The sequence below is a fragment of the Chiloscyllium plagiosum genome, unplaced genomic scaffold, assembly GCF_037043375.1.
Source record: "Chiloscyllium plagiosum isolate Xiang-an unplaced genomic scaffold, Cpla_swu_hap1 HiC_scaffold_3, whole genome shotgun sequence".
Classification (NCBI taxonomy): domain Eukaryota; kingdom Metazoa; phylum Chordata; class Chondrichthyes; order Orectolobiformes; family Hemiscylliidae; genus Chiloscyllium; species Chiloscyllium plagiosum.
In genome coordinates, this window is record NW_028270141.1 from 4,571,505 (window position 1) to 4,598,406 (window position 26,902).

At 48.4% G+C, this 26,902-nt stretch overlaps 1 protein-coding gene across 2 annotated transcripts in view; it reads left to right on the plus strand.

Moving 5' to 3' along the window:
- The window catches only part of cimip2c (ciliary microtubule inner protein 2C), a 386,367-nt gene that overhangs the window by 63,427 nt on the left and 296,038 nt on the right, over window positions 1-26,902 (plus strand). Inside the window, exon 5 of one of the 2 annotated variants that reach the window (XM_087977190.1) lies at window positions 22,096-22,416. The exons of the other annotated variant lie outside the window; for it this stretch is intronic. Within the exon in view, the coding sequence (XP_087833316.1) occupies window positions 22,096-22,129 (34 nt within the window). The 3' untranslated portion in view covers window positions 22,130-22,416. Of the gene's footprint in view, window positions 1-22,095; window positions 22,417-26,902 lie in introns of those variants that run through there. 2 annotated transcript variants of the gene reach the window in all.

A 26,902-nucleotide genomic window follows, 5' to 3' on the forward strand; every position in this document is an offset into this window, starting at 1 on the left:
CCCTGACAGTGAGTGAGTGCCCTGACAGTGAGGACTCTGACAGTGAGTGAGGGCTCTGACGTTGAGTGCTCTGACGGTGAGTGTGTGCTCTGACAGTGAGTGAGTGCCCTGTCAGTGAGTGAGTGCTCTGACGGTGAGTGAGTGCCCTGACAGTGAGTGAATGCTCTGACGGTGAGTGAGTGCTCTGACAGTGAGTGAGTGCCCTGACAGTGAGTGAGTGCCCTGACAGTGAGTGAGTGCTCTGACGGTGAGTGAGTGCTCTGACAGTGAGTGAGTGCCCTGACAGTGAGTGAGTGCTCTGACAGTGAGTGAGTGCCCTGACAGTGAGTGAATGCTCTGACGGAGAGTGAGTGCTCTGACAGTGAGTGAGTGCCCTGACAGTGAGTGAGTGCTCTGACGGTGAGTGAGTGCCCTGTCAGTGAGTGAATGCTCTGACGGTGAGTGAGTGCTCTGACAGTGAGTGAGTGCCCTGACAGTGAGTGAGTGCCCTGACAGTGAGTGAGTGCCCTGACAGTGAGTGAGTGCTCTGACGGTGAGTGAGTGCTCTGACGGTGAGTGAGTGCTCTGACAGTGAGTGAGTGCCATGACAGTGAGTGAGTGCTCTGACAGTGAGTGAATGCTCTGACGGTGAGTGAGTGCTCTGACAGTGAGTGAGTGCCCTGACAGTGAGTGAGTGCCCTGACAGTGAGTGAATGCTCTGACGGTGAGTGAGTGCTCTGACAGTGAGTGAGTGCCCTGACAGTGAGTGAGTGCCCTGACAGTGAGTGAGTGCTCTGACGGTGAGTGAGTGCTCTGACGGTGAGTGAGTGCTCTGACAGTGAGTGAGTGCCATGACAGTGAGTGAGTGCTCTGACAGTGAGTGAGTGCCCTGACAGTGAGTGAGTGCCCTGACAGTGAGTGAGTGCTCTGACAGTGAGTGAGTGCCCTGACAGTGAGTTAAGGCCCTGACAGTGAGTGTGGGACCTGAAAGTGAGTATTCTGACAGTGAGTGAGTGCCCTGACAGTGAGTGAGTGCTCTGACAGTGAGTGAGTGATCTGACAGTGAGTGTGTGCTCTGACAGTGAGTGAATGCCCTTGACAGTGAGTGAATGCTCTGTCAGCGAGTGAATGTTCTGACAGTGAGTGTGTGCTCTGACAGTGAGTGAGTGCCCTGACAGTGAGTGAGTGCCCTGACAGTGAGTGAGTGCCCTGACAGTGAGTGAGTGCCCTGACAGTGAGTGATTGTCCTGACAGTGAGTGAGTGCTCTGACAGTGAGTGAGGGCTCTGAAAGTGAGTGAGCGCCCTGACAGTGAGTGAGTGCCCTGACAGTGAGTGAGTGCTCTGACAGTGAGAGCTCTCACAGTGAGCGAGTACTCAGACAGTGAGTGTATGCTCTGAAAGTGAGTGAGTGCTCTGACAGTGAGTGAGTGCCCTGACAGTGCGTGTGTGCTCTGACAGTGAGTGAGTGCCCTGACAGTGAGTGAGTGCCCTAACAGTGAGTGAGTGCCCTGACAGTGAGTGAGTGCTCTGACAGTGAGTGAGTGCCCTGACAGTGAGTACTCTGACAATGAGTGAGTGCCCTGACAGTGGGTCTGTGCTCTGACAGTGAGTGTGTGCCCTGACAGTGAGTGAGTGCCCTGACAGCGAGTGAGTACTCTGACAGTGAGTGAGTGCTCTGATAGTGAGTGCTCTGAAAGTGAGTGAGTGCCCACACAGTGTGTGAGTGCTCTGACAGTGAGTACTCTGACAATGAGTGAGTGCTCTGACAGTGAGTGAGTGCTCTGATAGTGAGTGCTCTGAAAGTGAGTGAGTGCCCACACAGTGTGTGAGTGCTCTGACAGTGAGTACTCTGACAATGAGTGAGTGCCCTGACAGTGGGTCTGTGCTCTGACAGTGAGTGAGTGGTCAGACAGTGAGTGAGTGCTCTGATAGTGAGTACTCTGACAGTGAGTGAGTGCCCACACAGTGTGTGAGTGCTCTGACAGTGAGTGCTCTGACAGTGAGTGCTCTGACAGTGAGTACTCTGACAGTGAGTGAGTGCCCTGACAGTGAGTGAATGCTCTGACAGTGAGAGAGGGACCTGAAAGTGAGTACTCTGACAGTGAGTGCTCTGACAGTGAGTGAGTGATCTGACAATGAGTGAATGGCCTAACAGTGACTACTCTGACAGTGAGTGAGTGCTCTGACAGTGATTGTGTGATCTGACAGTGAGTGAGTGCCCTGACAGTGAGTACTCTGACAGTGAGTGAGTACTCTGACAGTGAGTAAGTGCACTGACAGTGATTGAGCGATCTGACAGTGAGTGAGTGCCCTGACAGAAGTGAGTGCCCTGACAGTGAGTAGTCTGATAGTAAGTGAGTGCTCTGACTGTGAGTGCGTGCTCTGACAGTGATTGAGTGACCTGATAGTGGGTACTCTGACAGTGAATGAGTGATCTGACATTGAGTCAGTTCCCTGACAGTGAGTCAGTGCTCTGAAAGTGAGAGAATGCACTGACAGTGAGTGAATGCTCTGACAGTGAGTGAGTGCCCTGACAGTGAGTGAGCGTCCTAACAGTGAGTGAGGGCCCTGACATTAAGTGCTCTGACAGTGAGTGAGTGCTCTGACAATGAATGAGTGCTGTGACGGTGAGTGAGTGCTCTGACAGCGAATGAGTGCCCTGACAGTGAGTGAGTGCCCTGACAGTGAGTGAGTGCCCTGGCAGTGAGTGAGTGCTCTGACAGTGAGTGAAGGCCCTGACAGTGAGTGAGTGCCCTGACAGTGAGTGAGTGCCCTGACAGTGAGTGAGTGCCCTGACAGTATGAGTGTTCTGACAGTGAGTGAGTGCCCTGACAATGAGTGAGTGCTCTGACAGTGAGTGCTCTGACAGTGAGCGAGTACTCAGACAGTGAGTGTATGCTCTGAAAGTGAGTGAGTGCTCTGACAGTGGTTCTGTGCTCTGAGAGTGTGTGAGTGCTCTGACAGTGAGTGAGTGCCCTGACAGTGAGTGAGTGCTCTGAAAGTGAGTGAGTGCCCTGACAGCGAGTGAGTACTCTGACAGTGAGTGAGGGCCCTGACAGTGAGTGAGTGCTCTGAAAGTGAGTGCTCTGACAGTGAGTACTCTGACAATGAGTGAGTGCCCTGACAGTGAGTGAGTGGTCAGATAGTGAGTGAGTGCCCTGACAGCGAGTGAGTACTCTGACAGTGAGTGAGTGCTCTGATAGTCAGTGCTCTGAAAGTGAGTGAGTGCCCACACAGTGTGTGAGTGCTCTGACAGTGAGTACTCTGACAATGAGTGAGTGCCCTGACAGTGGGTCTGTGCTCTGACAGTGAGTGAGTGCCCTGACAGCGAGTGAGTACTCTGACAGTGAGTGAGTGCTCTGATAGTGAGTGCTCTGAAAGTGAGTGAGTGCCCACACAGTGTGTGTGCTCTGACAGTGAGTACTCTGACAATGAGTGAGTGCCCTGACAGTGGGTCTGTGCTCTGACAGTGAGTGAGTGCCCTGACAGTGAGTGAGTGGTCAGACAGTGAGTGAGTGCCCTGACAGTGAGTGAGTGCTCTGACAGTGAGTGAGTGCTCTGATAGTGAGTGCTCTGAAAGTGAGTGAGTGCCCACACAGTGTGTGAGTGCTCTGACAGTGAGTGCTCTGACAGTGAGTACTCTGACAGTGAGTGAGTGCCCTGACAGTGAGTGAATGCTCTGACAGTGAGAGAGGGACCTGAAAGTGAGTACTCTGACAGTGAGTGCTCTGACAGTGAGTGAGTGATCTGACAGTGAGTGAATGGCCTAACAGTGACTACTCTGACAGTGAGTGAGTGCACTGACAGTGATTGTGTGATCTGACAGTGAGTGAGTGCCCTGACAGTGAGTACTCTGACAGTGAGTGAGTACTCTGACAGTGAGTGAGTGCACTGACAGTGATTGAGCGATCTGACAGTGAGTGAGTGCCCTGACAGAAGTGAGTGCCCTGACAGTGAGTAGTCTGATAGTAAGTGAGTGCTCTGACTGTGAGTGCGTGCTCTGACAGTGATTGAGTGACCTGACAGTGAGTCAGTTCCCTGACAGTGAGTCAGTGCTCTGAAAGTGAGAGAATGCACTGACAGTGAGTGAATGCTCTGACAGTGATTGAGTGTCCTGACAGTGAGTGAGTGTCCTGACACTGAGTGCTCTGACAGTGAGTGGGTGCCCTGACAATGAGTGTGTGCTCTGACAGTGAGTGCTCTGACAGTGATTGAGTGCCCTGACAGTGAGTGAGTGCCCTGACAGTGTATGCTCTGACAGTGAGTGAGGGACCAGAAAGTGAGTATTCTGACAGTGAATGCTCTGACAGTGAGTGAGTGATCTGACAGTGAGTGAGTGCCCTGACAGTGAGTACTCTGACAGTGAGTGAGGGCCCTGACAGTGAGTACTCTGAGAGTGAGTTAGGGCCCTGACAGTGAGTGCTCTGACAGTGAGTGAGTGCTCTGACAGTGAGTGAGTGCCCGAATAGTGATTACTCTGATAGAGAGTGAGTGCACTGACAGTGATAGAGTGATCTTGACAGTGATAGAGTGATCTGACAGTGAGTGAGTGCCCTGACAGTGAGTGAGTGATCTGACAGTGAGTGAGTGCCCTGACAGTGAGTACTCTGACAGTGAGTGAGTGATCTGACAGTGAATGAGTGCCATGACAGTGATTGAGTGATCTGACAGTGAGTGAGTGCTCTGACAGTGAGTGAGTGCTCTGACAGTGAGTACTCTCACAGTGAATGAGTGCCCTGACAATGAGTGAGTGCTCTGATGGTGAGTGAGTGCTCTGACAGCGAATGAGTGCCCTGACAGTGAGTGAGTGCCCTGGCAGTGAGTGAGGGCCCTGACAGTGAGTGAGTGCTCTGACTGTGAGTGCGTGCCCTGACAGTGAGTGAGTGCCCTGACAGTGAGTGAGTGCCCTGACAGTGAGTGAGTGCTCTGACAGTGAGTGAGTGCTCTGACAGTGAATAATTGCCCTGACAGTGAGTGAGTGCTCTGACGGTGAGTGAGTGCTCTGACAGTGAATAAACGCCCTCATAGTGAGTGAGTGCTCTGACAGTGAGTGAGTGCCCTGACAGAGAGTGAGTGCCCTTACAGTGAGTGAGGGACCTGAAAGTGAGTGAGTGCTCTGACAGTGAGTGAGTGGCCTGACAGTGAGTACTCTGACAGTGAATGAGTGATCTGACAATGAGTCAGTTCCCTGACAGTGAGTCAGTGCTCTGAAAGTGAGTGCACTGACAGTGAGTGACTGCTCTGACAGTGAGTGAGGGCCCTGAAGTGAGTGCTCTGACAGTGAGTGAGTGACCTGAAAGTGAGTATTATGATAGTGAATGCTCTGACAATGAGTGAGTGATCTGACAGTGAGTGAGTGACCTGACAGTGAGTACTCTGACAGTGAATGAGTGATCTGACAATGAGTCAGTTCCCTGACAGTTAGCCAGTGCTCTGAAAGTGAGTGAGTGCTCTGACGGTGAGTGAGTGCCCTGACAGTGTATGCTCTGACAGTGAGTGAGGGACCTGAAAGTGAGTATTCTGATAGTGAATGCTCTGACAGTGAGTGAGTGATATGACAGTGTGTGATTGCCCTGACAGTGGTTCTGTGCTCTGACAGTGAGTGAATGCCCTTGACAGTGAGTGAGTGCTCTGACAGTGAGTGAATGCTCTGACAGTGAGTGAATGCTCTGTCAGTGAGTGAATGCTCTGATAGTGAGTGTGTGCTCTGACAGTGAGTGAATGCTCTGACAGTGAGTGAGTGCTCTGACAGTGAGTGAGTGCTATGACAATGAGTGAGTGCTCTGACAGTGTGTGAGTGCTCTGACAGTGAGTGAACGCTCTGACAGTGAGTGAATGCCCTTGACAGTGAGTGGCTGCTCTGATAATGAGTGAGTGCCCTGACACTGAGTAAGTGCCCTGAAAATGAGTGAGTGCTCTGACAGTGAGTGAGTGCTCTGACGGTGAGTGTGTGCTCTGACAGCGAATGAGTGCCCTGACAGTGAGTGCCCTGACAGTGAGTGACTGCCCTGACAGTGAGTGAGTGCTCTGACAGTGAGTGAGTGCTCTGACGGTGAGTGACTGCCCTGACAGTGAGTGAGTGCTCTGACGGTGAGTGTGTGCTCTGACAGCGAATGAGTGCCCTGACAGTGAGTGCCCTGACAGTGAGTGACTGCCCTGACAGTGAGTGAGTGCTCTGACAGTGAGTGAGTGCTCTGACGGTGAGTGACTGCCCTGACAGTGAGTGAGTGCTCTGACAGTGAGTGAGTGCTCTGACAGCGAATGAGTGCCCTGACAGTGAGTGGCTGCTCTGACAATGAATGAGTGCCCTGACACTGAGTAAGTGCTCTGATAGTGAGTGCTCTGAAAGTGAGTGAGTGCCCACACAGTGTGTGAGTGCTCTGACAGTGAGTGAGTGGTCAGACAGTGAGTGAGTGCCCTGACAGTGAGTGAGTGCCCTGACAGTGAGTGAGGGACCTGACAGTGATTGAGTGCTCTGACAGTGAGTGAGTGCCCTGACAGTGAGTGAGTGCCCTGACGGTGAGTGAGTGCTCTGACAGTGAGTGACTGCCCTGACAGTGAGTGAGTGCTCTGACAGTGAGTGAGTGCTCTGACAGTGAGTGAGTGCTCTGACAGTGAGTGAGTGCTCTGACAGCGAATGAGTGCCCTGACAGTGAGTGACTGCTCTGACAATGAATGAGTGCCCTGACACTGAGTAAGTGCTCTGATAGTGAGTGCTCTGAAAGTGAGTGAGTGCCCACACAGTGTGTGAGTGCTCTGACAGTGAGTAGTCTGACAATGAGTGAGCGCCCTGACAGTGGGTCTGTGCTCTGACAGTGAGTGAGTGCCCGGACAGTGAGTGAGTGGTCAGACAGTGAGTGAGTGCCCTGACAGTGAGTGAGTGCCCTGACAGTGAGTGAGGGACCTGACAGTGATTGAGTGCTCTGACAGTGAGTGAGTGCCCTGACAGTGAGTGAGGGACCTGACAGTGATTGAGTGCTCTGACAGTGAGTGAGTGCTCTGATAGTGAGTGCTCTGAAAGTAAGTGAGTGCCCACACAGTGAGTGAGTGCTCTGACAGTGAGTGAGTGCCCTGACAGTGAGTGAGGGACCTGACAGTGATTGAGTGCTCTGACAGTGAGTGAGTGCTCTGATAGTGAGTGCTCTGAAAGTAAGTGAGTGCCCACACAGTGAGTGAGTACTCTGACAGTGAGTGAGTGCTCTGACAGTGAGTGAGTGCCCTGACAGTGAGTGAGAGCTCTGACAGTGAGTGAGGGCCCTGACAGTGCGAGAGTGCTCTGACAGGGAGTGAGTGCCCTGTCAGCGATTGAGCGCTCTGACAATGAGTGAGTGCTCTGACAGTGAGTGAGGAACCTGAAAGTGAGTATTCTGACAGTGAGTGCTCTGACAGTGAGTGAGCGCCCTGACAGTGAGTGAGTGCACTGACGGTGAGTGCGTGCTCTGGCGGTGAGTGAGTGCCCTGACAGTGAGTGAGTGTCCTGACAGTGAGTGAGTGTCCTGATAGTGAGTGAGTGCTCTTGACAGTGAGTGAGTGCCCTCACTGAGAATGAGTGCCCTGTCAGTGAGTGAGTGCTCTGACAGTGAATGAGTGCCCTGACAGTGAGTGAGTGCCCTGTCAGTGATTGAGTGCTCTGACAATGAGTGAGTGGACTGACGGTGAGTGAGTGCTCTGACAGTGAGTGAGTGCTCTGACGGTGAGTGAGTGCTATGACAGCGAATGAGTGCCCTGACAGTGAGTGAGTGCCCTGGCAGTGAGTGAGGGCCCTGATATTGAGTGAGTGCCCTGACAGTGAGTGAGTGCCCTGACAGTGAGTGAGTGCCCTGACAGTGAGTGAGTGCCCTGACAGTGAGTGAGGGCCCTGACATTGAGGGCCCTGACAGTGAGTGAGTGCCCTGACAGTGAGTGAGTGCCCTGTCAGTGAGTGAGTGCTCTGACAATGAGAGTGTGCTCTGACGGTGAGTGAGTGCCCTGGCAGTGAGGGAGGGCCCTGACAGTGAATGAGTACTCTAGCAATGAGTGAGTGCCATGACAGTGAGCGAGTGCTCTGACAGTGAGTGAGCGCCCTGACAGTGAGTGCCCTGACAGTGAGTGAGTGCCCTGACAGTGGGTCTGTGCTCTGACAGTGAGTGAATGCCCTGACAGTGAGTGAGTGCCCTGACAGTGAGTGAGTGCCCTGACAGTGAGTGCCCTGACAGTGAGTGAGTGCCCTGACAGTGAGTGAGTGCTCTGACAGTGAGTGAGTGCCCTGACAGTGAGTGAGTGCCCTGACAGTGAGTGAGTGCTCTGACAGTGAGTGAGTGCTCTGACGGTGAGTGAGTGCTCTGACATTGAGTGCTCTGACAGTGAGTGAGTGCCCTGACAGTGAGTGAGTGCTCTGACAGTGAGTGAGTGCTCTGACCATGAGTGAGTGCCCTGACAGTGAGTGCTCTGACAGTGAGTGAGTGCTCTGACAGTGAGTGAGTGCCCTGACAGTGAGCGCTCTGACAGTGAGTGAGTGCCCTGACAGTGAGTGAGTGCCCTGACAGTGAGTGAGTGCTCTGACAGTGAGTGAGTGCCCTGACAGTGAGTGAGTGCCCTGACAGTGAGTGAGTGCCCTGACAGTGAGTGAGTGCTCTGACAGTGAGTGAGTGCCCTGACAGTGAGTGAGTGCCCTGACAGTGAGTGAGTGCTCTGACAGTGAGTGAGTGCCCTGACAGTGAGTGAGTGCCCTGACAGTGAGTGAGTGCTCTGACAGTGAGTGAGTGCCCTGACAGTGAGTGCCCTGACAGTGAGTGAATGCCCTGACAGTGAGTGAGTGCCCTGACAGTGAGTGAGTGCTCTGACAGTGAGTGAGTGCCCTGACAGTGAGTGAGTGCCCTGACAGTGAGTGAGTGCTCTGACAGTGAGTGACTGCTCTGACAGTGAGTGAGTGCTCTGACAGTGAGTGAGTGCCCTGACAGTGAGTGAGTGCCCTAACAGTGAGTGCCCTGACAGTGAGTGAATGCCCTGACAGTGAGTGAGTGCCCTGACAGTGAGTGAGTGCTCTGACAGTGAGTGAGTGCCCTGACAGTGAGTGAGTGCCCTGACAGTGAGTGAGTGCCCTGACAGTGAGTGCCCTGACAGTGAGTGAATGCCCTGACAGTGAGTGAGTGCCCTGACAGTGAGTGAGTGCTCTGACAGTGAGTGAGTGCCCTGACAGTGAGTGAGTGCCCTGACAGTGAGTGAGTGCTCTGACAGTGAGTGACTGCTCTGACAGTGAGTGAGTGCTCTGACAGTGAGTGAGTGCCCTGACAGTGAGTGAGTGTTCTATCAGTGAGTGAGTGGTCTGACAGTGAGTGAGTGCCCTGACAGTGTGTGGGTGCCCTGTCAGTGAGTGAGTGCCCTGACAGTGAGTGAGTGTTCTATCAGTGAGTGAGTGGTCTGACAGTGAGTGAGTGCCCTGACAGTGAGTGAGTGCTCTGACAGTGAGTGAGTGCCCTGACAGTGAGTGAGTGTTCTATCAGTGAGTGAGTGGTCTGACAGTGAGTGAGTGCCCTGACAGTGAGTGAGTGCCCTGACAGTGTGTGATTGCCCTGAAGGTGCGTGAATGCTCTGACAGTGAGTGAGTGCTCTGACAGTGAGTGAGTGCCCTGACAGTGAGTGATTGTCCTGACAGTGAGTGAGTGCCCTGTCAGTGAGTGAGGGCTGTGACAGTGAGTGAGTGTCCTGACAGTGAGTGAGTGCTCTGACGGTGAGTGAGTGCTCTGACAGTGAATGAGTGCCCTGACAGTGAGTGAGTGCGCTGACAGTGAATGAGTGCTCTGACAGCGAGTGAGTGCCCTGTCAGTGATTGAGTGCTCTGACAATGAGTGAGTGGACTGACGGTGAGTGAGTGCTCTGACAGTGAGTGAGTGCTCTGACGGTGAGTGAGTGCTATGACAGCGAATGAGTGCCCTGATAGTGAGTGAGTGCCCTGGCAGTGAGTGAGGGCCCTGATATTGAGTGAGTGCCCTGACAGTGAGTGAGTGCCCTGACAGTGAGTGAGTGCTCTGACAGTGGGACTGTGCTCTGTCAGTGAGTGAGGGCCCTGACAGCGAATGAGTGCCCTGACAGTGAGTGAGTGCCCTGGCAGTGAGTGAGGGCCCTGATATTGAGTGAGTGCCCTGACAGTGAGTGAGTGCCCTGACAGTGAGTGAGTGCTCTGACAGTGGGACTGTGCTCTGTCAGTGAGTGAGGGCCCTGACAGTGAGTGAGGGCCCTGACATTGAGGGCCCTGACAGTGAGTGAGGGCCCTGACATTGAGGGCCCTGACAGTGAGTGAGTGCCCTGACAGTGAGTGAGTGCTCTGACAGTGAGTGAGTGCCCTGTCAGTGAGTGAGTGCTCTGACAATGAGAGTGTGCTCTGACGGTGAGTGAGTGCCCTGGCAGTGATGGAGGGCCCTGACAGTGAATGAGTGCTCTAGAAATGAGTGAGTGCCATGACAGTGAGTGAGTGCTCTGACAGTGAGCGAGTGCCCTGACAGTGAATGAGTGCTCGGACAATGAGTGAGTGCCCTGACAGTGGGTCTGTGCTCTGACAGTGAGTGAATGCCCTGACAGTGAGTGAGTGCCCTGACAGTGAGTGAGTGCCCTGACAGTGAGTGAGTGCCCTGACAGTGAGTGCCCTGACAGTGAGTGAGTGCCCTGACAGTGAGTGAGTGCTCTGACAGTGAGTGAGTGCCCTGACAGTGAGTGAGTGCCCTGACAGTGAGTGAGTGCTCTGACAGTGAGTGAGTGCCCTGACAGTGAGTGCTCTGACAGTGAGTGAGTGCCCTGACAGTGATGGAGGGCCCTGACAGTGAATGAGTGCTCTAGAAATGAGTGAGTGCCATGACAGTGAGTGAGTGCTCTGACAGTGAGCGAGTGCCCTGACAGTGAATGAGTGCTCGGACAATGAGTGAGTGCCCTGACAGTGGGTCTGTGCTCTGACAGTGAGTGAGTGCCCTGACAGTGAGTGAGTGCTCTGACAGTGAGTGAGTGCCCTGACAGTGAGTGAGTGCCCTGACAGTGAGTGAGTGCTCTGACAGTGAGTGAGTGCCCTGACAGTGAGTGCCCTGACAGTGAGTGAATGCCCTTGACAGTGAGTGAGTGCTCTGACAGTGAGTGAGTGCTCTGACAGTGAGTGAGTGCCCTGACAGTGAGTGCCCTGACAGTGAGTGCCCTGACAGTGAGTGAATGCCCTTGACAGTGAGTGAGTGCTCTGACAGTGATTGAGTGCCCTGACAGTGAGTGAGTGCCCTGACAGTGAGTGAGTGCCCTGACAGTGAGTGCCCTGACAGTGAGTGAGTGCCCTGACAGTGAGTGAGTGCTCTGACAGTGAGTGACTGCTCTGACAGTGAGTGAGTGCTCTGACAGTGAGTGAGTGCCCTGACAGTGTGTGATTGCCCTGAAGGTGCGTGAATGCTCTGACAGTGAGTGAGTGCCCTGTCAATGAGTGAGGGCTGTGACAGTGAGTGAGTGCTCTGACAGTGAGTGAGTGCTCTCTCAGTGAGTGAGTGCTCTGTCAGTGAGTGAGAGCTCTGACTGTGAGTGAGAGCTCTGACAGTGAGTGAGTGTCCTGACAGTGAGTGAGTGACCTGGCAGTGAGTGAGGGCCCTGACAGTGAATGAGTGCCCTGACAGTGGATGAGTGCCCTGACAATGAGTGAGTGCTCTGTCAGTGAGTGAGTGCCGTGACAGTGAGTGAGTGCTCTGACAGTGAGTGAGTGCCCTGACAGTGAGTGAATGCTCTGTCAGTGTGTGAGTGCTCTGACAGTGAGTGAGTGCCCTGTCAGTGAGTGAGTGCTCAGACAGTTATTTCTCTGATAGTAAGTGAGTGCCCTGACAGTGAGTGAGTGCCCTGACCGTGTGTGCCCTGACAGTGAGTGAGTGTCCTGACAGTGAGTGCCCTGACAGTGAGTGAGTGCCCTGACAGTGAGTGAGTGCCCTGACAGTGAGTGAGTGCTCTGACAGTGGGACTGTGCTCTGTCAGTGGGTGAGGGCCCTGACAGTGAGTGAGAGCCCTGACAGTGAGTGAGTGCCCTGACAGTGAGTGAGGGCCCTGACATTGAGGGCCCTGACAGTGAGTGAGTGCCCTGACAGTGAGTGAGTGCCCTGTCAGTGAGTGAGTGCTCTGACAATGAGAGTGTGCTCTGACGGTGAGTGAGTGCCCTGGCAGTGAGGGAGGGCCCTGACAGTGAATGAGTACTCTAGCAATGAGTGAGTGCCATGACAGTGAGCGAGTGCTCTGACAGTGAGTGAGCGCCCTGACAGTGAGTGCCCTGACAGTGAGTGAGTGCCCTGACAGTGGGTCTGTGCTCTGACAGTGAGTGAATGCCCTGACAGTGAGTGAGTGCCCTGACAGTGAGTGAGTGCCCTGACAGTGAGTGCCCTGACAGTGAGTGAGTGCCCTGACAGTGAGTGAGTGCTCTGACAGTGAGTGAGTGCCCTGACAGTGAGTGAGTGCCCTGACAGTGAGTGAGTGCTCTGACAGTGAGTGAGTGCCCTGACAGTGAGTGCCCTGACAGTGAGTGAATGCCCTGACAGTGAGTGAGTGCCCTGACAGTGAGTGAGTGCTCTGACAGTGAGTGAGTGCTCTGACAGTGAGTGAGTGCCCTGACAGTGAGTGAGTGCTCTGACAGTGAGTGAGTGCCCTGACAGTGAGCGCTCTGACAGTGAGTGAGTGCCCTGACAGTGAGTGAGTGCCCTGACAGTGAGTGAGTGCCCTGACAGTGAGTGCCCTGACAGTGAGTGAATGCCCTGACAGTGAGTGAGTGCCCTGACAGTGAGTGAGTGCTCTGACAGTGAGTGAGTGCCCTGACAGTGAGTGAGTGCCCTGACAGTGAGTGAGTGCTCTGACAGTGAGTGAGTGCCCTGACAGTGAGTGAGTGCCCTGACAGTGAGTGAGTGCTCTGACAGTGAGTGAGTGCCCTGACAGTGAGTGAGTGCCCTGACAGTGAGTGAGTGCCCTGACAGTGAGTGAGTGCTCTGACAGTGAGTGAGTGCCCTGACAGTGAGTGAGTGCCCTGACAGTGAGTGAGTGCTCTGACAGTGAGTGAGTGCCCTGACAGTGAGTGCCCTGACAGTGAGTGAATGCCCTGACAGTGAGTGAGTGCCCTGACAGTGAGTGAGTGCTCTGACAGTGAGTGAGTGCCCTGACAGTGAGTGAGTGCCCTGACAGTGAGTGAGTGCTCTGACAGTGAGTGACTGCTCTGACAGTGAGTGAGTGCTCTGACAGTGAGTGAGTGCCCTGACAGTGAGTGAGTGCCCTAACAGTGAGTGCCCTGACAGTGAGTGCGTGCTCTGACAGTGAGTGAGTGCCCTGACAGTGAGTGAGTGTTCTATCAGTGAGTGAGTGGTCTGACAGTGAGTGAGTGCTCTGACAGTGAGTGAGTGTTCTATCAGTGAGTGAGTGCTCTGACAGTGAGTGAGTGTTCTATCAGTGAGTGAGTGGTCTGACAGTGAGTGAGTGCTCTGACAGTGAGTGAGTGTTCTATCAGTGAGTGAGTGGTCTGACAGTGAGTGAGTGCTCTGACAGTGAGTGAGTGCCCTGACAGTGAGTGAGTGCTCTGACAGTGAGTGAGTGCCCTGACAGTGAGTGAGTGCCCTAACAGTGAGTGCCCTGACAGTGAGTGCGTGCTCTGACAGTGAGTGAGTGCCCTGACAGTGAGTGAGTGTTCTATCAGTGAGTGAGTGGTCTGACAGTGAGTGAGTGGTCTGACAGTGAGTGAGTGCCCTGACAGTGTGTGGGTGCCCTGTCAGTGAGTGAGTGCCCTGACAGTGAGTGAGTGCCCTGACAGTGAGTGAGTGCTCTGACAGTGAGTGAGTGCTCTGACAGTGAGTGAGTGCCCTGACAGTGTGTGATTGCCCTGAAGGTGCGTGATTGTCCTGACAGTGAGTGAGTGCCCTGTCAGTGAGTGAGTGCTCTGACGGTGAGTGATTGTCCTGACAGTGAGTGAGTGCCCTGTCAGTGAGTGAGTGCTCTGACGGTGAGTGAGTGCTCTGACAGTGAATGAGTGCCCTGACAGTGAGTGAGTGTCCTGACAGTGAGTGAGTGCTCTGACGGTGAGTGAGTGCTCTGACAGTGAATGAGTGCCCTGACAGTGAGTGAGTGCGCTGACAGTGAATGAGTGCTCTGACAGCGAGTGAGTGCCCTGTCAGTGATTGAGTGCTCTGACAATGAGTGAGTGGACTGACGGTGAGTGAGTGCTCTGACAGTGAGTGAGTGCTCTGACGGTGAGTGAGTGCTATGACAGCGAATGAGTGCCCTGATAGTGAGTGAGTGCCCTGGCAGTGAGTGAGGGCCCTGATATTGAGTGAGTGCTCTGACAGTGAGTGAGTGCCCTGACAGTGAGTGAGTGCTCTGACAGTGGGACTGTGCTCTGTCAGTGAGTGAGGGCCCTGACAGCGAATGAGTGCCCTGACAGTGAGTGAGTGCCCTGGCAGTGAGTGAGGGCCCTGATATTGAGTGAGTCCCCTGACAGTGAGTGAGTGCCCTGACAGTGAGTGAGTGCTCTGACAGTGGGACTGTGCTCTGTCAGTGAGTGAGGGCCCTGACAGTGAGTGAGGGCCCTGACATTGAGGGCCCTGACAGTGAGTGAGGGCCCTGACATTGAGGGCCCTGACAGTGAGTGAGTGCCCTGACAGTGAGTGAGTGCTCTGACAGTGAGTGAGTGCCCTGTCAGTGAGTGAGTGCTCTGACAATGAGAGTGTGCTCTGACGGTGAGTGAGTGCCCTGGCAGTGATGGAGGGCCCTGACAGTGAATGAGTGCTCTAGAAATGAGTGAGTGCCATGACAGTGAGTGAGTGCTCTGACAGTGAGCGAGTGCCCTGACAGTGAATGAGTGCTCGGACAATGAGTGAGTGCCCTGACAGTGGGTCTGTGCTCTGACAGTGAGTGAGTGCCCTGACAGTGAGTGAGTGCCCTGACAGTGAGTGAGTGCCCTGACAGTGAGTGAGTGCCCTGACAGTGAGTGCCCTGACAGTGAGTGAGTGCCCTGACAGTGAGTGAGTGCTCTGACAGTGAGTGAGTGCCCTGACAGTGAGTGAGTGCCCTGACAGTGAGTGAGTGCTCTGACAGTGAGTGAGTGCCCTGACAGTGAGTGCTCTGACAGTGAGTGAGTGCCCTGACAGTGAGTGAGTGCCCTGACAGTGAGTGAGTGCTCTGACAGTGAGTGAGTGCCCTGACAGTGAGTGAGTGCCCTGACAGTGAGTGAGTGCTCTGACAGTGAGTGAGTGCCCTGACAGTGAGTGAGTGCCCTGACAGTGAGTGAGTGCTCTGACAGTGAGTGAGTGCCCTGACAGTGAGTGCCCTGACAGTGAGTGAATGCCCTTGACAGTGAGTGAGTGCTCTGACAGTGAGTGAGTGCTCTGACAGTGAGTGAGTGCCCTGACAGTGAGTGCCCTGACAGTGAGTGCCCTGACAGTGAGTGAATGCCCTTGACAGTGAGTGAGTGCTCTGACAGTGATTGAGTGCCCTGACAGTGAGTGAGTGCCCTGACAGTGAGTGAGTGCCCTGACAGTGAGTGCCCTGACAGTGAGTGAGTGCCCTGACAGTGAGTGAGTGCCCTGACAGTGAGTGAGTGCTCTGACAGTGAGTGACTGCTCTGACAGTGAGTGAGTGCTCTGACAGTGAGTGAGTGCCCTGACAGTGTGTGATTGCCCTGAAGGTGCGTGAATGCTCTGGCAGTGAGTGAGTGCCCTGACGGTGAGTGATTGTCCTGACAGTGAGTGAGTGCCCTGTCAGTGAGTGAGGGCTGTGACAGTGAGTGAGTGCTCTGACAGTGAGTGAGTGCTCTCTCAGTGAGTGAGTGCTCTGTCAGTGAGTGAGAGCTCTGACAGTGAGTGAGAGCTCTGACAGTGAGTGAGTGTCCTGACAGTGAGTGAGGGCCCTGACATTGAGTGCTCTGACAGTGAGTGAGTGCCCTGACAGTGAGTGAGTGACCTGGCAGTGAGTGAGGGCCCTGACAGTGAATGAGTGCCCTGACAGTGGATGAGTGCCCTGACAATGAGTGAGTGCTCTGTCAGTGAGTGAGTGCCGTGACAGTGAGTGAGTGCTCTGACAGTGAGTGAGTGCCCTGACAGTGAGTGAATGCTCTGTCAGTGTGTGAGTGCTCTGACAGTGAGTGAGTGCCCTGTCAGTGAGTGAGTGCTCAGACAGTTATTTCTCTGATAGTAAGTGAGTGCCCTGACAGTGAGTGAGTGCCCTGACCGTGTGTGCCCTGACAGTGAGTGAGTGTCCTGACAGTGAGTGCCCTGACAGTGAGTGAGTGCCCTGTCAGTGAGTGAGTGCTCAGACAGTTATTTCTCTGATAGTAAGTGAGTGCCCTGACAGTGAGTGAGTGCCCTGACCGTGTGTGCCCTGACAGTGAGTGAGTGTCCTGACAGTGAGTGCCCTGACAGTGAGTGAGTGCCCTGACAGTGAATGAAGATCTTGTCGATTGTACCTGGTTCAGTCCTTGATCTGGGGCTCTGACCATGAGCACACAGTGTCCCTGCTGCTGAGTTGCGGGAATGTATGGGGGTCAGTCTGAGCGTCAGCATTGTTGGGTAAAAATGTCCTGTGTGTGCCATGAAGGATGGCACTAATCAGATGTCACTTTCTGTAGATATGGGGTGTGTGTGTGTGTGTGTGTGTGTGTGTGTGTGTGTGTGTGTGTGTGTGTGTGTGTGTGTGTGTGTGTGTGTGTGTGTGTGTCTGTTGCTCTTGGAGTTGTCCCTGAGAGATGTTATTCCCATTGTCCAACATTGCGAGTATTCAGAGCCAGCTGGTACCCAATCAGACGTCAATGCCAGGAATTGTTGGTATCCAGCTAGCCTCGGGTGAAAAGTATGATAGAAAGTTGAGATGAGACGGGCTGTTAGTAAAGTTGTTAACCAGCAATAATGTCCATTAAGGGGCAATCGCTGCCTAATGTCAATCTCACCTTGACACTCTGAACTCAGCGATACAATGCAGTGAGTTGCTGCTGACATCAAGCTAGAGCTGTTTCTGTTTCTGCCACATTTCCCACCATGGGTCAAATTGTTCAGATTCCTATGAGATTCCATCTAATGACTTTGCCGTGTGTTCTATGATGAGGTGCGCATTTGTTGTCCATCGCTAATTGCTAAATGTTTTGCAGAGGACACAAGAGGCACATTGCAGCCAGCCCTGGCAAGGATGGGAGCACACCTCCCTTAAAGGAACCCCACTGGGTCTTACAATAAACACCGATGGCCTCTTTACCACCATTCCTGCCACTGGGCTCCAATTCCTTATTTTATTAATTGAATTTAAATAGGACCAGCTGTCAAGGTCAGATCTGAACTTGTGTCCCAGGAGCATTAGCCTTCCCTCAGGATTACAAATTTAATGACATAGCCATTATGTCAACATCTCTCCCAATACAGTACTTATATTTCCAGTACTTGAACGATTTTAAATACTTTCCTCACTGAATGTTAATGCGTTGCCCTGAATGATGTATGTAGTTTGATCTACAAACAGGCACATTGCTTTCATAATGTATCACATCCAACTCAGTGAAATACGGTCTTATTTATCACTGAAACACCACTGGATCAAATTTCGAGATAATTTTGAATTCACTATTCACAGAGGCTTAAAGTATTGTCAGCTGAATTAACTAACTGGAGTAAATAACCATTTTTGCTTGGAACATTGACAGAGTGAGTAGGTTTACAAATATGCATTACACGATTTAGATAAAGCCATCATTTTGAACAGCTCAATGTTCTTTCACTGAATAGTTAACACATGCTGGATAGATGGGGACAACTATTAGATTGTGCTGTCCCTGTCCTTTTGGGAAGTCAATCTCTATTCAGAACTTCCAAGTTGTTTCTGCTTTTGTTTTCTGTGATTGAGTTAATTCAGCAAATTGGATCCTGCTAGAGGATGACCCGGAATTATGCACAATCTCCATGCATTGCGAACATTGATACCTTTAAACTTTTAAACAAGGTCAAGATTCTGTCACAATATCTCAACTCCAAAACATTCATCTTTTCATGGTTCTGACCAGTTTTGCTTCTGCATTATTTTCTGTTGTTATTCTGAGATTTTCACCTCATGAAAGAGTGGTGCCCCAAAAGCTTGTGATTTCAAATGAACCTGTTGGACTATAACCTGGTGTTGTGTCTCTTCTGACCTGGTCCACCCCAGTCCAACAGCGGCCATCTCCACACCATTTAATCCTGCTACCATTACACGAAAAATGGAAAAAATGTCCGTTAGTTCCCTACCATTACACTTTTGTTGATTTGAGAACAAAATTTAAATTCATTTCATGGCAAATTATCTTTTCTCTGCTCACTTTAGCTTTTATAGCAGTTTGTTGTTTATTAGACATGGCAGTACGCCAAAAAAAACCTTGCAATCCTGATATTTCACACTACCTACATGCAATATGTGTGCTGTGATGAAATCATTTCAGTTAAAAAAAGGATATTATTAAACTAGAAAGAGCTCAGAAAGGATTTACTAGGATGCTACCTAGACTGGAAGGTTTGAGTAATAAGGAGATGCTGGATAGGCTGGGGCTTTTTTCCCTGGAGCGTAGGAGACTGACGGGTGACTATGTAGAGGGCTGTAAAATCATGAGAGGCGCAGATAAGGTAGATAGCCGACAGCTTTTCCCTCTGGTATAAGTTTAAGGTGAGAGGGGAGTGAAAGAAAGGATCCAGAGGGTGAACAGTGTCTGGACCAGGCTGCCAGAGGTAGTGGAAGAGGCAAGTTCAATTTTGTCATTTAAGAAACATTTAGGCAGGGACATGGATGGGCTGGGTATGGAGGGATATGGACCAAACACGGACAAACGGGACTAATTTAAATGTGTAAACTGGGCAGCATGAGTAATTTCGGCCGAAGGGCCTGTTTCTATGCTGTAGACCTCCATGACCAGTTATAGGAGACAAAAATCTGTTATTGCAGATTGTCATGTCTCTGTATAAACAAAGAATGCTGAGGACATTCCACTCTTCACAATTTTAATGGAGATATTAACTCATTTATTTTTAATATTAGCATTTAGTCACTTAAATCAGCGACAGTAATTTTAAAGCTGGAGTGGTCTATTATTATTGATCTATGCTCTTTCTCATTTAGTTTTTATTTAAATATTTTTTGTATTTTCCAACAATGTAAAATTCACTTAGAACAACTGCTGTTTGTATGATGTCACAACTGCTTCAATATTGAGAATCAGGACAACTGTTTAACAACCGCTTAACGATAGACACAGGATGTTAGCTGTATTTGCAGAAACAGGGTGAACTTTTCTGACTAAAAGTAAACAGCTTGGTTTCATACGTAAGATTGGAGTCAGCAATTTGGTAGAAAGAAATAGGAACTATTGAGAAAGAGGAGAGTGGTCCGAGTTAGAGATGTAACTTTTGTGCCCTGGCTGAAGCAGGAAGGCACGATCAAGATAAGCCTTAGACGTGCAATTTTGACAGAAGAATTGTGAAATGTTGTTTCAGTGATTTGCTGTAATAATGTGATAGAAATGCTACATGAGAGGAAGTGAGATTGTGGAGGCAAAGGAGCAGCTGTGATTGCTTTTTCTGGGGTTGGGTCATTAAGGGGTTTGAGGTGGGGGAGGGGGAAGGGGGCTCATATTTCCCAATTGTGGCTGAACAGTAAGAAGAGAGTAACATGTCATGAAAGCTGGGGAGTTCCTGTCGGTATTGTTACTGACCTTGCAACTCTGATTACAATGTTGTCACCATTCATATTAATTATTACTTTATACTTCAAAGAATGACATTGCAACTTTATAGCTCCATTTGTACTTTGTGTAAACATGTGCTTCAAATGACCACTTAGAAGTCCTGAACTGAATAAATAAGTTATGCAAAAAAATCAGCCAGAATATTCTGTGATTGTTCTCCATGAGTTTTTAACCAGTAAATTCCCATAAGGGTGGGAAATTATCGTAAACATTCATTCACAATCACCCATAATATTTGGACATTTTAGGAGTTTGACAGCAGATTGCCATAGACAAACCTGATTTATATTCTTTAGAAATCCCCAAAATATTTTTAGTAATGTGTGGGGATACTTCTGTCAAAAGTTATATTGTGAGGGAGACAATGAAGTGTCCCAACAGATCCTGTGGCCAAATGGGGCTGCCCCCCTGACTATCAGTTAATTAAAGTTAAGCTTGGGCTAAATTTAATGCATTTTGGTCAAGTGCGTACTGCCTTGAGTTTTTTGAAGGGATTCTCACTGCAAGATCCAATGGGATTTCTTGCCATAATTTAGTAAACTCACTTCATTAACTACAAAATTACAAATCACACAACACCAGGTTATAGTCCAACAGGTTTAATTGGAAGCACTAGCTTTCGGAGCGCTGCTCCTTCATCAGCTGGTTGTGGAGGATACAGTTGTAAGACACAGAATTTATAGCAAAAGTTTACAGTGTGATGTAACCGAAATTATACATTGAAAAATATCTTCATTGTTGCGTCTCTCATCTGTTAGAATAGTTTCACTTCGTTCATACCTGGGAATGTCACTTGTAAAAACATTTTTGTGATTTATATATGAACGAAATGAAACTAACATGGTCATTCTAACAGATGAGAGACTTAACAAACAATCAAGGTATTTTTCATTGTATCATTTCAGTTACATCACACTGTAAACTTTTGCTATAAATTCTGTGTCTTACAACTGTATCCTCCACAACCACCTGATGAAGGAGCAGCGCTCCGAAAGCTAGTGCTTCCAGTTAAACCTGTTGGACTATAACCTGGTGTTGTGTGATTTTTAACTTTGTACACCCCAGTCCAACACTGGCATCTCCAATTCATTAACTACCTTCCCTATTTCTATGACAATCTTCACATCTGATTCTAGCCCCCTCTTACCAGGCACCATTCCTGGAACAGCTCACCACTCAGCAGATACCTGCCGAAGAAGTGGCAGCTGTTGCAGCCGCAACATCTTTCAAATGCCTCTGTGCAGCCACTCTTCTGTTGGCAATGCACTGAATAAGTTGGATATTAGTGAGATGAGTACAGTGTTTATAAGCTGCTTAACAAGTTATAATCCCCTAATTGCCTACTTATCACTACCTTGCCACTTGGCAAATGCTCAAAAGATGCATCAAGATGTTTCCGAGAGGGCTTGCTGGGCTTCTTGAGTAATTCTGCCACAAATATCCCCAGAGCTTGTGTTGCTCAGACCCTTCAAGATTCTGTTTCTTGTTTCTCTGATTAGTCTTAACTCCTTTCCCTTTACAAAGAAGATGCTGAAGCGTCTCTGATATGGATTATCCTGCCGTTCCAACCACCCAATAATGGACAGCAAAAGTTGATTTTGATAATCATACCAAATGTTATAACATTTACTGCATATTCAAAGCTGGAGAAATGAAAAACAGTAACACTTTCATCTTTCATGTGAAAAGATTGATGACTGGAGACATTGCCAGTGAGAATGACAAAGCATGATTCCAGTTAATTCTAGATGGCTGTGTTCAACAGACTATGACAAGTCACTGATAAATGTTATTGCATCATAAATCAACCGAGAGCTCCTCAAATAAATGTGACTCATTCACATCTGCAATAAAGAACAGAATAAACTTAAAACTGCTACCAAGCATCATTGAAGTTTAAAATTGTACAAAGTAGTTTTTGAAAAGATGCTTTGCTGCAAAAGTTTATCTTGTAAAGTTACGATAGACCATTGGAACTTTATTTCATCATAAATAACATTTCTAACTAATTAATAAGTTAACTTTAACTGCTAGTTTATCAACTTTATTCCTCTTTAAATCATCTATTGCATGATACAAGACGCACAATCTCAAGATATAAGTAAAAGATGAGAATCTGGTGCTAACACCTTATTTTCATTAGGAACAAAATGCTTATTGAGTCTTTAACCTGACAAAATAATATTTTTAATACAGCAATTTCTGACAAACTCTTCTGATACATCATAAACTAATAACCTTATCACATTGTGTAACTTCTGTGTTCAGCTGTCTAAAGCTAAATATTCTTGCTTATTTCCATCTCATTAAGAAATGCTTGGATGCAAGCTAATTTCTTAAAAAGAACATCTTATGTTTAAAATTTGGCTCCTAGATACTCAACAGCTTTTCTGAACTTCTTTTACAGAATACATTATTTTTACCAATTTGAGATTCGGTAATTTCACACCAGCATGTTTGAAACTATCTGAACATCTTCATATAAACACTGGAAAGTGAAAATAGAGACCAGTGGAATCTAATGTTGGAAACTTAATATTCATAATTTAAATCCTCATGATATTAAAATGATGATGAACTTTATGAATATTGAACACATGAATAAATAAATCAACAAGTTGATGCATATTAGAAGGAAAACATCCAAAAATGTTATGTGTTGTGTTTATCTGTATAATTAAATGTACACAATTTATTTTGAAAATAAATATTCTCAACACACATCTTGAAACAAACAAACCAGGTTTACTGATTTTGCTGATGTGAGGTACTGAGCACGCTGCCTATCTGCTCACGTACAAAGTCGGAGTAAAAGGTTCAGAAAGTTTTGGTCAATTTCTAAAGGAACTCAATCTATGAACATAAATCTAGCAACCTCTATGAAGGAATTACCTTTCTATTACAGCTTAGGATATTAGAATGTAAGTGGATAATTTCTTGAAAACTTAGCCTAAATAATGTTGGAATGCTTTTACATTCATAAAATGAATAAAGTAGACAAATTTGACCCTAATCAATTTCCATCATTTCAAAGTTTCTAACGGTTATCCTTTCAATCTTTGGAAAAGCAAACTGATTAGATACACACAAGTATTCCTTCATAAACCTGTGGGTGGCACAGTGGTTAGCACTGTTGCCTCACAGCGCTAGAGACCCGGGTTCAATTCCCGCTTCAGGCAACTGACTGTGTGGAATTTGCACGTTCTCCCCGTGTCCGTGTGGGTTTCCTCCGGGCGCTCTGGTTTCCTCCCACCATCCAAAAATGTGCAGGGTCAGGTGAATTGGCCATGCTAAATTGTCTGTAGTGTTAGGTAAGGGGTAAATATAGGGGTATGGGTGGGTTGCGCTTCGGCGGGTTGGTGTGGACTTGTTGGGCCGAAGGGCCTGTTTCCACACTGTAATTTACTGTAAAAGCTTTTCAGAGATCCTAGAGACTCTCTAAAATCACAACCTAAAAACGAGGAGAGGGAAAAGCAGAGAACGTGATGGTTCATTCACTAATACTTTCTACAGACTTTCAACTTTTCTTGTGTGTCTACAGCCAAAGACTCAGATGGTCACTACAATCCAGACCCCATGCTGCACTATCTGATTGACCTATAAACATTCTAGTTTATTGACAGGAAGGGGAGATAATGTTGTAACAGGAGCAAATGTATCAAATGATATGGTTCCTGTCCTGAAGTACTTCGTTATTTCTAACCTTATGAATAATGTTACAAACTCAAATATGCAAAGTGGATTTGAAGCCTCTCACTCATCGGAAATGAGCTAGGAATGCCCAAACATGGTAGGGAATGAACGACTGCTTATGAAAAAATGGCACCACAGTCAATCCTATTATTAAAGATATGTCTACCTGCCTTCAAAGGTAGGTGCTACCAATATGCCAATCAGAAATATATTTCATACATAGAAATAATTTTAGTATTTTGCTATGTTTATTGCTCAATGACTCAAGTTTTGACTGGTTGACTAGAGAAAGAGGAGCCGGGGAAGCTAAATGAAAACAATTAAAAGTGTTCATGGGAAGACAAAAGCCACAAATGTACAGTTACATTGTCATACATATATATTGTAAATAATCTGTCTTAAAATGGCAGGCCCCCTATTGTCATATAATTTCTCTTGGGGATTCAACTGTAGCCAAAAGCAGATGATCAGACTTTGTTATTTTAAGAGGCAATCCCAAAGGATTATTAAAGAATTAAATGATTCCATGGCTGTACACTGTACCCTAAGAAGGTGGAGAGGCTGTATTTGGCATTATGGCAAGGATATGAATCTGTGTGAATGATAGTGCCAATGATTCTTTTTGCTTCTTTAATAGGCCATGTCATGTTAGATGTTCATGCCTCTGTGGTCAGGTATTTGGCCACACTAACTACGGTGGAATAAATATCATGGATCAGACGCATTCCTTGTTCAGCCCATTCTCAGATCCTGCTGAGCAATTTAGCAGCATGATATTCAGGTGGAATGGTGGCTCAGTGGTGAGCACTGTTACCTCACAATGCCAGGGACCCAGCATTAGGCGACTGTCTGTGTGGAGTCTGCACATTCTGCATGTTCTGTGCAGATTCCCTCCAGGTACTCTTGTTTCCTCCAGTGCAGGTTAGGTAGATTGGACATGGTAGATGCGGAGTTATGTGGACAAAGACAGGACTGCATCTGGGTGGGATCCTCTTTGGATGGTTGGTGCAGACTTGATGGTCCAAATGGCCCCTTTCTGCATTGTAGGGATTCTATGATTTACCTTGTATATAAATATACTAAACTTAGTGAAAGCGGTGGTGTCATTTTAAAAAGCACATCTTAACCTTAAAAATTGTACTCCTTCATCAATTGCACTTTGTTGAATGAAAATGGATAAGGTCAGAACATATAACTTTGATCTTGGATCGTCTGTGTGTTTTTTTTCTAATTCATCAGTGCAATCTTTGGAAGCAGAGTCTTGGGATCCAACATGACTCATCAAACATGGTCTCATCTGTCCAGGCTTAAAATAATTTATTCTGATTTACAACCAAATTATCTTGGGATACATTCCGGTACTTGACTGAATTTTAATAACACCCGTTTACATTGACCAGATACTCACTTTAACTTGAATGATCAAATGCCTTTCCAGTTTTATAGTTACACACCTTTAATGGGATGACAGGTTTCATGTTCCACAATCTATTATGTTGCAGTTGTTCCCTTCACACTGCATCTGGTATTAATTTGTTTGTTAGTTCAATTGATCCAGATCCCTTTTTGCAAGAGATTAGACGTCTTTGTATTAATCACCTGACCACATAGCTTGTTAGTAGCTAACTCTACGACATTAGCGGAAGGCCACCATTTATAGCAGTACAAACATTATTTCACATCACAAGGCACCCCTCACAGAGAGTTTTATTTCCTCCACATTTGTCATCACCAATTTATTTCACAGGCGTCACATTAATTCCTTTATCGTAACCTTACACCAAGCAGGAAACTCCAGGCAAACTTAATTATGAACAATGTCAATTTTTATTATGAATTGATAATTAGGCTTTGATCTTCTGTTGCTTATGGTGATAAAGGTCTCGGTGGTATTTAGCTAAGTTACAGCATATAACCAGGGTGGGCTCAGCTATTCTCTACAGGAAAATAGACACATTTGAATGACATTTATGGACTGCTGAGAGAAATGTCATGTTTTGAAGATTTTCAGCTGCTTGGACAGAAGTCAGGGTGCCAATGTTAGAACAAATAGAAAAAGGTGTTTTGAATTACTCAAATTTCTTTTAGCTTGATTCAAACTTACTCAGTTTGTATGTGATGTCTGAAATGATTTCGAAATATTATGGTTGTTCATTGAGGTAAGACTTTAAAGATGATATATTTTCCCATTGTTGGCTGGAACATCTCAAAGTCCTAGGCTGCAGTTAATCACTTTTATTAGAGTAGGTAAAACATGAACAAAGAGCTGAACTCCTGAAGTGAGAGTGATATCAAGGCTGCTTTTGTGAAAATGTGAGATCAAGGAGCCCAAGCAAAACTAGAGTCAATGGGGATTCAGGGAAAACTCTCAGCTGGGCAGAGTCATATCTGGCACAAAGGAAGATGACCGTGGTTGCTGGAGATTAGAGAGCTCAGCTCCAGAATATCTCTGCATTGTACCCTAGGCATGACCATCCTCAGCTACTTTCTCATACATGTTCCCTTCATCATAAAGTCAGCAGTGGGAATGTTCACAGAGAATTGCACAATGTTCAGTACCATCTGGTTTCTTAGATACTGAAGCAGTGTAAATCCAAATACAGCAGAATACAGAGAAGAGTCGGGCTTGGGCCGACGAGTGTCAAGTAGCATATGCACCAGGCAATGACCGTCTTCAACAAGAAAACTTCGCCACTTGAAATTCAGTGGCATTATCTTTAATGGATCCCTATTTACCAACATTCTCAGAGTTACCAGTGACCAGAAACAGAACTGTACTAGTCACAGAGTCATACAGATGTACAGACCCTTCGGTCCAACCCGTCCATGCCGACCAGATATCCCAACCCAATCTAGTCCCACCTACCAGCACCCGGCCCATATCCCTCCAAACCCTTCCTATTCATATACCCATCCAAATGCCTCTTAAATGTTGCAATTGTACCAGCCTCCACCAGGTCCTCTGGCAGCTCATTCCATACACATACCACTCTCTGCGTGAAAACGTTGCCCCTTAGGTCTCTTTTATATCTTTCCCCTCTCACCCTAAACCTATGCCCTCTAGTTCTGGACCCCCGACCCCAAGGAAAAAACTTTGCCTATTTATCCTATCCATGCCCCTCATAATTTTGTAAACCTCTATAAGGTCACCTCTCAGCCTTCGACGCTCCAGGGAAAACAGCCCAGCCTTTTCAGCCTCTCCTTGTAGCTTAGATCCTCCAACCCTGGCAACATAGTCATGCAAACACAATGGCTACAGGAACAGGTCAGAGGCTAGGAATCCTGCAGCAATTAACTCGCCTTCTGACTCCCCAAAGCCTGTCCACCATCTGCAATATGCAGGTCAGGACTATGATGCAATACCACCCACTTCCCTGGAAGCTCCAACAACACTCAAAAAGCCTGACAAAGTAACTTTCTTGATTGACACCCCTCCACAAATATCCCCAAACCCCCATCACTGATGCTCAGCAGCAGCAATATGTACCATTTACAAGATGCACTGCAGAAATTCACCATGG